The sequence below is a fragment of the Rhododendron vialii genome, chromosome 3a, assembly GCF_030253575.1.
Source record: "Rhododendron vialii isolate Sample 1 chromosome 3a, ASM3025357v1".
NCBI lineage: Eukaryota > Viridiplantae > Streptophyta > Magnoliopsida > Ericales > Ericaceae > Rhododendron > Rhododendron vialii.
Window position 1 is genome coordinate 8,460,693 of NC_080559.1, and position 10,915 is coordinate 8,471,607.

The 10,915-nt window shown below is 34.6% G+C and overlaps 1 protein-coding gene across 1 annotated transcript; it reads right to left on the reverse strand.

Annotated features, from left to right (window-relative positions):
* Nucleotides 1-1,790: 1,790 nt before the first annotated feature.
* LOC131319050 (uncharacterized) lies at nucleotides 1,791-3,751 on the reverse strand. Its single transcript, XM_058349152.1, has 2 exons — nucleotides 3,510-3,751; nucleotides 1,791-2,848 (listed from the first exon to the last, which is right to left on the reverse strand). The coding sequence occupies exons 1-2, from the start codon at nucleotides 3,668-3,670 to the stop codon at nucleotides 2,407-2,409; spliced, it is 603 nt and encodes a 200-aa protein (XP_058205135.1). The 5' UTR covers nucleotides 3,671-3,751; the 3' UTR covers nucleotides 1,791-2,406.
* Between the last annotated feature and the right edge of the window lie 7,164 nt (nucleotides 3,752-10,915).

The following is a 10,915-nucleotide window of genomic DNA, read 5'->3' on the forward strand; positions in this document are numbered from 1 at the left end:
ACATGAAGTGACTTATGAGAATGGGCCACAAATGGGTTGGGCCAAGTTGAATAATCCAGTTTGTCAAAGGGACCTAAGCGAATACATTTGTCTTCAAACCAAATGGATACCCGGGGTGGGAGCTGCGCAGCGTGCTGCGCGGCCTTGCCGGCATCGGTCTGACGATCGGAGACGTCCACTGTGTAGAGCTTGTCGAGTGCTACAAGTTCACCAAAAATCAACTCGATTAAATATCGTTACGTGCCTCATCGGAATACATATAACTTGGGAAAAAAATGAATCCTAATGGTTTTGATCCAGTATTTCGTATCCATTAGGATTCTTTTTTTTTCAAGTTATATGTGTTCAAATGAGGCACTTAACGATATTTGATCGAGTTGATTTTTGATACACTTGTAGTACTCAACAAGATCTACGCAGCGGACGTCTCTGATCATCCGACCGATGCAGGCAAGGCCGCGCCAACGGCCGCTCAACATGCTGCTAAGCACCCACCCGAGTTCGAGTAAAAGTACGCATTTAGGTACCGCTACCTGATTTCCAAAGCTCCTGTATCAATATCACCACCCATCGAGTGAGATCCATAAACTATGTTTTGAATGGACATACATCACGTCGTAATTCCCATGCATGAAGTTATTTTTTTCTAATATTGTATTCATCAGTGCAAGATTAGAGAGAAATTAGTGAGTTAACAACTAAAAGCAATTTCTACGTTTTTTCATAAACTCAAACCTTAAACTTTCCCTTGAAAAGCCAAGGGTAGAACCATACGCAATCCGACTATCCACACTGATTTTTTGTGCATAGATTGTACAGAGATCGCAATGTGGTGTCCACACAAACGATCTGAATCGTTCATTAAATTTAATGCCTTTTACAATAGCTCCTCGAAAAATTAGCTCAAATGGATAAACTATAAGTGCTCGATCTAATCTTTTAACTTTTTATTTAGATTATGCAACTCGACCATGCACACAGATTTTATGCACATATCGTGATGTGGGCCCACTCCAGATCCCATACAAACGATCTTAGTCGTTCATCAATTTGAAATATTTTTTGAGTGCCTCCTTAAAAAATCAACTCTATCGGATAACTATAAGTGCTCGATCTAATCTTTTAAGTTTCAATTTCTCATTCAATGAGGCAGCAATATCCAATCTTCTGACTTCTCATTCAATGAGGCACTTACAGTTATTCGACTGAATTGATAGGCACTTACAGACACTATCCAATCTTGAATATATTTAAAATTTAATGAACGACTTGGACCGTTTATTTGAAATCCGTATTGAGTCCCACATCATGATCTACGTACAATTTGTGCACTAATTAGGCTCTGTTCTGTAACAAAAAATAAGTCCTTATTTTTAAAAAAAGCAAATTCAAGTTCAAAAATTATGAATTTATTGAAATATAAAAATATGCAATATGGATCTTATTTGAAAGATCTCGATGAAATTTTTTATACGATGTAAAAAAAATTAAAAAATTATTTTTTATTTATTTTATTTTTAAATTCTAAAATATAAAATAAACTGTTTATTTTTTAAGAATGAATTTGCTCGGAGTACTTTTCCCCTCCATGAATGAATTTGCTCGGTGTACTTTTCCAACCGTTGACAAGAACGTTAGCCTACCCTTGCTCATGGACACTAATAACTTTTTTCCTTGATGTGCTTGCTCTACTTTTTAACTGTTGATTGATAAGAACGTTAGCTTACCCCTTCACGTCAGAGTATTAAACCCCTTTAATGCACACACAGGATACCTCTTTAAAGGGCTACTGGTGAAACGTCATCATCAACATACTCCATTCCCTCTCTTTTATTGGTGAAAAGAAAAATGGAGTAAAACATAGTAGCACTCCAACTACATTTCCTATCTTCACAATTAACCTCCCAAATATATACATACACCAACAAATAAATATTATGTCGTGCTCCTGAAGAACCACCATGTCGTACCTTGACCCCTTTCTCATCACACGTATAAGTGGGGTTCATGACAAAATTTGGAACTCAAAGAGGTGCTGTGCAGCATTTCGCGCGTTGTGCACATCCAGACCGTTTGTTCGGCAATTCAATAGTCCAAAATTCATTTCGGCAATGCACAGCTCGAATGCTCGGGTGGTGAAAATGAGATTTGGACCATTAAATTGCCAAATAGACGGACCGGAGGTGCACAACCTGCACAACCCCATCCCCGGTTCTAAAACTTGTTATCCCAATCTTAATGCATGATAAAAAATGGGTATAGAGCATCACGTAACCGTGACAAGGCACCGAATAATCTCCCCAGAAATACATACACAGCTAACTATACTACGCTACATCAACCAACGGTTTTACTTTAACACGAACCACCAAACGACACCGTTCAAACCCACCTTCTCTGAACCCGCTATGCGAACCCCCTGATCGGGGAAGCCGTTGGCGTGTAGTACAACGGCGAGTCGCACGGCGTCGAGTATGGTGTGGTTTCGCAATCCTCCGACACAGTGATCACCGTCACCTCCTCCGGCGTCGTATTGAGAAACTCCTCGAGAGACACCCTTCGCGTCTTCTCGTGGTGCGATTTCTCGGCCGAACAAACCGACGTCTCGGACTCGGCATCTTCTCGCTCCTCCTCTTTTATGGTGAACAAAACCCTCGACGGGCCCCGCATCGCCTGCAGCTTCAAAATGTCTATCACCTCCTCGGTCGGATCCTCCGGCTCAGGCCCGATCCTCCTGGTTTCCGGGTCCGGTCCTCCTCCCTGTCCGCCGTCGGGTTCGACCCGGGACTGGCGGTGCTGCTTCCAGCATAGGAAGTAGAGGAGCTCTTTCGAGGTTGGTAACGAGTTTCTGTAAAAAAATCCATATGCAAGTTTTCGTTTTAATGTGTTGATGTAAAGAAATTAAAAAATTAACAGAATAATTAAAACATAAGGTAATTAATGTAATTCAAAAAGGAATTTGATTTTCGCGCTTTATTTTTTACTAATAACGCTCCATTTTTAATGTGACCAATAACTTCATGAACGAACAAAGTGGAGCGTCATCAATAAAAAAATATATGGCGAAAATCAAAATCCGAAAATGGTAAAAGTACCGACCAAATGGATACATACAGTTTATTTCAAAAATGGTAAAGGTACCGATCAGATGGGTACGTATAGTATACAGACGGTATGTGAGGGGGAGGGCACACATTGTATATACCAATTTGGTCGGTACCAATAGTGGAATTGAACGTGATTTTACTTCAAAACGACGGATACAACGTATTGCTATTAAATATCGAAGAAGAAGTACTAAAAGTTTAGGATTTCACTTTCCAAAAAAAAGTTTAGGAATTCCCTGCATTTGACGTTAGAACGTTGATGTAAAATTTAATTTTTTTTTCTGGGGATCAAAATCACAAAATTCGGCTGCAAACTATTAGAAATTATTGGGAGAAATCAAAGTGGGAGTGAGTCTCTGCGTTTTACCCCCCAAAAAAAAGGGGGAGTTAGTGTAGTCGTACCTGAGTGCCTCGGCGGTGGTGGCGTCGACGGGTGTTGAGCGTCGACGGAGGAAGCGGCGGCGCCAGAGAACGTAGAGGAGCTCGGCGACGAGGGCGACGAGAGAGAGAACGAAGATCGCGGACAGGGCTTGACCGATCTTGCTTAGACCAGTGGTACCCATGGTCTGAGGAAGAAACAAATGCTATACTAAAATTTTTAGAAACAAATGAATGAAATGATGAATGTGGTAGGAGTACTAGCTAGTAGGAGTAGTATAGAGTCAATGTTGTGATTTTGTATATCTATGTATTACAGTACTATTATTACAGTATTACTTTTTCCGTCTCAAATTTTTTATTCGGTTCGTAAAATAGAGTGTTAAAAATAATACAATTTTTATAAAAAAAAATCAAAATTTTTTCAACAACTTACTAAATATCAATGAGTATTTTTAATTTGTGAAAAAAATTTGAAGAAAAAATTGCATTATTTTTAACACTCCATTTTACAGAACCAGACAAAAAATTTGAGACGGGGAGGTAATATTAATGGGTGTTGACTGTTGACCGGTGGGGTAACGGGAAGGTGGGGAAGGCAGAGGGGAATGTTGTGAGGCGGAGTACTTGTGATAGCCGGTTGGCGGTTGAAGTGCTGTGGATGTTGTGCTGTAATAACGGATAGGACAAATAGGATGGAAATTGCTTTCACACACAACCCGATCCCGGAGGGGGGGGGGCTGATGCCGGCGTGCTGCTGTTTTGGATTTTCGGGTCCATTCCGGTTTCGCTTTGATGATTGAAAATATTTACTTTGTAGAGCTCGTCGAGTAGAATATCTATGTAAAAAATCAGTTTAATTCGATATCATTAAGTACCTGATTGGAACCTTTTTATCTTAAAAAAAATGGATCCGAAACACTGGATCAAATCCACTGTAACTTATGGACCGAGAGTTATATGGGCTCCGATCAGGTATTTAATGATATCCAATTAAGCTGATTTTTTACATGGTTATTCTACTCGACGAGCTCTACAAAGTGAACGTTTCCGATCATCGAAGCGAGACCGGAGTGGGCCCGAAAACCCGGGACAGCAGCCCCCCCCCGATCCCACCCCCTCTTTCGAAAATACCCCCAAAGCCTGCGTCGCAGAAATATCCCAAACCCATTTTCTCTTATTTCTCTTTTATTTACTTAATAATTTTTATATCTTTTTCTTTTTTATTTATTTAATATTATTTAAGTGTTTTGATTTTCAATCTAGTTAAATCGGTGCAAAGATTTTTTTATTATTATTTTATCTTCAATGATCATAATGAATTTTTGGCTATAGAGTCTTTCAACGAGCCTACTAAGACTCTTTATTTAGTTTCAAGTCTCTTTTAAGGTACTCATTGAAAGGCCTTAGAGTCAAAAATTCATTACGACCATTTAGAATGAAATGATAAGAAAAATAAGATATTCGTACCGGTTCAAACAAATTGAAAATTGGAACACTTATTTTTTTTACATAGTTTATGTAAAAAAAATAGTTAAGAAATTAAGTGTTTTAATTTTCTATCTGTTTGAACCGGTGCAAAAATCTTATTTTTCTGATCATTTTATCTTAAATGGTCATAATGAATTTTTTGGCTCTAAGGCCTTTCAATGGGCACCCTTAGAGAGCCCTGACACTAAATAAGAAATTTTAAGGTGCTCGTTGAAAGGCTTTATAGCAAAAAAATCATTATGACCATTTAAGATTAAATGATAAAAAAAAGTAAGAATTTCGCACCGATTCAACCGAATTAAAAATTGGAGCAATATATAAACGATGTATTTATTCCGTTTGAACCGGAAATGTTCCAATTTTCATAGATAAACGGTGTATATTTTTTTATTTATTATTCATTGTTAAGACAAACTAAAATAATATAAGGTTCTGAGCATCAGCAGTGGAATAAGCAAATATGAATAATCAAAATATGCCACATCAGATTTTGATTATCCATTTAGAAGTTATTAAAGTTCACAATGTCAAATCTCACATTGGTTATTTTTTGCCCATAATCAAAATCAATGGGCCCTCCAAATTTTTTCTCTTCATTTCATGTATATTTTTGAAAAAGTGGTTTTTGAAGAAAAAAAAATAATTTATGTTAGAAACAGTTAAAAAAAAAGTTTTTCAAAAAACATACTTTGTTCACTTATAAATTGTAAATACAATTTTGAGAAATTTTGAAAGAATTATATTTACACAAATAATTTTAAAAATTATAAATACAGTTTTTTAAAACACAAATTTTCTATAAAAGATTTTTGAAAAACACACTTTATTTACTTATAGTTTTTAAAATTTTTGAAAAAATTGTTTTTTGTAAAAAAAAAAATTCTTAAAAAAACCAAAAAAAAATCTGAAAGTTACAGTTTTTAAAATTATTTTTTGAAAACATTGTTGAGAGAGAGAGAGAGAGAGAATGAAAAATAGAAGGTTTTTGTGTAATATTGGTGTACTTGATTGAAAGATAAAATTTGGTTATTAACAAAATATTGCTAGTTTTGATTATTGAAGAGCCAAAATTTGATGAGTTGTTAAGAGGTTGTTAGGTTTGATTATTTCAATGTGAGCACTTTTTTAATCCAACATTGCTAACTTTAACATTTTTTTGTTTTGCTTATTCCACTATGGATGCTCTTAGAGCATCCGCAATGGGAATAATCAAAATCGATAACTAAAATGTGTCACGTCAGCATTTGATTATTCATTTAGTTCATAATTAAACCTAACAAACTTGATCTGTACATTGATTATTTTTGTATCCCTATAAAAAAAAACCCCTACAATACGCAATGCATCTATGTCCAATTGCAAACGAGTTTCAATCACGCACCCGACCACACAAAATTATTCGTCTCGATGAGACGATTCTAATGTGAAGTATTTTTTAGTTTTTTAGTTTTAAGTTTGGTTATTGGGTTTGGTTATTGGTAAAAATTGTTAAGTTTGGTTATGGAATGAGTGGAATTTGGTTATTTGCTAAAAGACTTGTAATTTTGCTTATTACAATGTGAGATATTTTTTTAACATTGTTGTTAAATTTACTTATCCATATTAATTTGCTTATTACAATGTGGATGCTCTTAGACCTCATTCTCTTGAACTTAACTTAAACTTAACTTAAATCTGAAAATTGTCTTTATTTGATTTTTTTTTGCATTTGTTAGTTTTGCCCCAAATTTTTGTGGGTTATTGATTCGTCTCGATGAGAAGAATCGGGAAAGTGTGTGTATATATATATATATATATATATATATATATATATATATATATATATATATATATATATATATATACACAAATTATCAAGTGAGGGATCCCTCACTTTTTTAAAATGCGGGACTTTCATTTCCCGATCAAATTTTGAAAATCCGAACCGTTCAATGTGTGCAGAACGTGATTTTAAGGGTCCCCGCGAGAAATCAGCAAAAAAAATGACCGGAAAGGGCTTCATCCGAGCAGTTTTTTTTGAACCGTTCAATGAAAACTGCTCGGATGAAGCCCTTCCCGGTCATTTTTTTTGCTGATTTCTCGCGGGGACCCTTAAAATCACGTTCTGATCACTTTGAGCGGCTCGGATCATCGAAATTCAATCGGGAAGGAAAGTCCCGCATTTTAAAAAAATAAGGGATCCCTCACCGGAACCTGACTGATATATATATATATATATATTTACTTTTACCCAAGTATTTTGCTAAAAAATGATTATTTCTCAAAATACTTGGATAAAAGTAAAATAAATATTATTTCTTCAATTCTTCTCGTCAAGACAAATCAATAACGCAAAACTGACAAATGCGAAAAAAAATTCAAATAAGAACAAAGTTTCCAAAAAGTTAAGTTCAAGAGATCGAAGCCTTAAATATAAAGGCAAATTTAAATGTAAAAAACATATTTTAGTTGAAAATATTATTTGAGTTAACCAAATTAAAATTAAATATGTAATTGAGTAAATAAATAAATGAATTAAATAAATATATAAGATAATAGAATTAAGGAATTAAAAAAAATTAGTTGAAAGGGTGGGAGTTAGGGGCATTTTGGTCCTCTTGGCAAGAGGGAGGGGGGTTGTCGGAGGTGGGAAAAACAGCTCTCTCTGGGATATATATGGAAGATGCTAGTACACAACTATCCGAACACAATAACAAACATAACCTTTCACATACAGAGTAACACAATATGTTGACATCATTTTGATAGGTTTTTTTTTTTTCTAAAATGTTACTCGCATAACCGTCCAAACACAACACCAAACACAACCTCTCACATACATGTGGGACCCTACTATGCATGTGAGATATTGTGTTTGATGTTGTGTTTAAATTATTGTGTAGGTATCATTTTTGTTTAAAAAAATAAAAATGATACTCACATAACAATTCAAACACAATCTCTCACGTATATGTGAGGCCCACACATATTACTATGTGTTGGACCCATATGTATGTGAGAAGTTGTATTTGAATTATTGTGTATGTAACATTTTTTTTTAAAAAAAATAATTAAAACGATGTCGTTTTGTGTTGAGATCATGCTGACGTCAGCACGGTGCGTCCCTTGTTGTGTTCCTCTGTTGTGCACCTGCATTTCCGATATATACATAGGTGTCGCCGTGTCAATATTGCTTGGAAAGGTGGAAATAAAGTGGAGGAGTGACGTTGGACGTCGAGTTGGTAAAGACGACCTGGAGGGTGGAGCTGGTGGATTGGAAAATGGAAAGGTCTTAAATTTGAATTATGTGGGCGGATGGGAAAGGTAAGGTAGGCGGGAGCACCGGAGCAGTAGTCAGCAAACTTTACTACTCGAAGATGTACCGACGCGAGTGCAATTTTTTTCATCTTACTCAGAGCCCGTTTCAGAACCGAAATAAGAATTTATTTTTTATTTAATAATAAGGTATATTTCACAAAATGGTGAATAAATACTTATTTTTTAAAAAGGTAATTTCAAGCTCAAAAATCATGTGTTTACGCAAATAATTTTTCTATCACTATGGATCTTGTTTGATAGATCTCATTGAGATCTTTAATACGGTGCAAAAAAAGTTGAAAAATTATTTTTCATTTACATTATTTTTAAGTTTGAAAATGTGAAAATAAACTGTTTATTTGAATTTTGTGGAATAAAGCACCACAATAAGTACTTATAAAATAAGAAGGTTTCTGGAACGGGCTCTTAAAAGATATGAAGAATGAAGGTGACATTACTTTTTTTTTATTAATTGAAATAATGTGAATTTCACCTCAAAGTGATATCATACTTACCATGTAATACACTTTTTGGTAAGCATGATATTACTTTGTGGTTGGATTCATATCATTTCAACCAATAGGAAGGAGGGTAATGTTCATTTTCTTTAAGTAGATGGTGAACAAAACTCAACTCTATTGAGTAATCGTAAGAAATTGATTTCTACACTCTTTTTTTATCACATACACTACTTTTTTATTCTTTATTTGGTGTGAATTTTCTCTATTGCCCCTTAATGTGTAAAAAAGTGAACTTACAAAAAAGGTAAAAAAGTAAATTCACGTGAATAAGGACAAAAATGAAATGTATGTAGTAAAAAAGATAGTGTAGAAGTCCATTCCCTAATCTTAATAGAAAGAGTTTCAAAAGTCCGGATTAAAAAGAAGAGTTTCTTTTAGATTCAGGTCGTTGATTGCTAAGTTAGATAGCTGCGATTATTCACTACACTTATAATGAGAGGTCCCGTTCTGCTAAGTTTCTTGTTTTCTAAATATTTATTTTTTTATTTCACGAGATAGATCATTCTCTCACAATATATTACTTTTTAATTTAAAAAATAGAATTTTCTCAGCGGAACGGGACTTCAATTTGCTCACTACAGTACCACGGATTCGATAAAGTACTCGGTTTTGTGTGTTGGAGTATTTTTAAAGTCACTTATTTAACGATTTTTTTAAAAATTTCATAAGTTACTTACGTAGTTTTGGAGTAATTATTAATATGGATTGGAGTTGAAAAAAAAGTCTTAGATAAGAAGATCTTAAAGACGCTAATGATGAGTGTGTAAAAGTTAGGACATTCTTCTTGAGGCACTAATTCACGTGACAATTGGGATACTGTGAGGCATTAATTAATTTGTAGAAATGGTAAGAAAAATTGGAAAATATACCTAAGCATATTCAAAACTAGTAATTGCCTGTGCCCTAAAGCAACTGCTCAAATTGTATTGAACAACAATTTTGTTCTCTTACCTATTAGTTAAAAAGAACAAGAATCTGACGCAAAGAATTAGTATTGTCTGCAAAAAATTACTTCTGGTTGTGATGAATTACTCATTACCGTAATAAATTACTCCTAGTCATGAAAAATTATTCTTGGCCGCATCGAATTGCACTTGGCCGCAAGGAATTGCGAGACCATAAAGTAATTCGATGCGGCCTAGTGCAATTAAATGTGGCCTAGTGCAATTCGATGCAGCCAAGAGCAATTCAATGTGGCCAAGAGTAAATCGTACTGGCCAAAAGCAATTCAATGCGGCTAAAAGTAATTCTCGGCCACGAGTAATTCATTTGCGACCACGAGTAATTCATTGCGGTCACGAGTAATTCTTTGCGGCTAAGATTAATTTTTTGTGGTTAGGAGTAATTCTTTACGGCCAATTGTAATTTATTGTGAACTTCTAATCTCAGCCATTGGCTTTAATGATTGAGATGGAGTGTCTTTTTTGTGTCTCCGGAATGCTCTCCTATATTTATATTCTTCAAATTAGCACAGAATTTGAAAAGTTTTGATATTCTTCTCTTCTTTTTTTTTTTTTGAAAATCACAGAAATATTAATGTACAATTATTAGGAGTAAATAAACTCACATATCAATTGTGAAATATGTGGAAAAAGTGTAAGCACTTTACTGAAAGGAGGAGAATGAGTCTAAGCCATTGGATCAAAGTAATCATCCATTGCAACAACTTGTCTTTTGTTAAGTATAGATGGACTGTACACCCTTGCGTATGTACTATAAAAAATTATGTTAAATAAAAAAATTAATTTCAATGCGGAAACATATGTATAGTTTCGTTGGCTTTCAATTTTCAACCCGATGAAGGCGAAGATGAAACTATAACTTAGAATTAAGAAACAACAAAATCAATACATTTGTTCCCACCAACATATTGTAATAAATCAAATAATCAAATATATAATTAATCAATTATTTTTCTTCAATCTCTTCATCTTTCTCTCTCTCACTACTACAATAATAGATATGCATCACGCTAAGGAGATTCACAAAGATCACGGTTTTCAGTGAAAGCGTGATAAAAAGTGGTGCTTAAAATTTTTTATCTCAGTTTAAGTCCAAAACTGAGATAAAAAGTGAGTTTTAGCACGAAATAAAAGACCTCGCTCTTGCGATGAAATAAAA

Bases quoted from the DNA above. Each gene is read 5' to 3' on its own strand.
- LOC131319050 (XM_058349152.1), bottom strand. From the start codon at position 3,670: ATGGGTACCACTGGTCTAAGCAAGATCGGTCAAGCCCTGTCCGCGATC. The intron at 2,849-3,509 runs GTACGACTACAC...ATTTTTTTACAG, and splicing joins ACCACCGCCGAGGCACTCAG to AAACTCGTTACCAACCTCGA.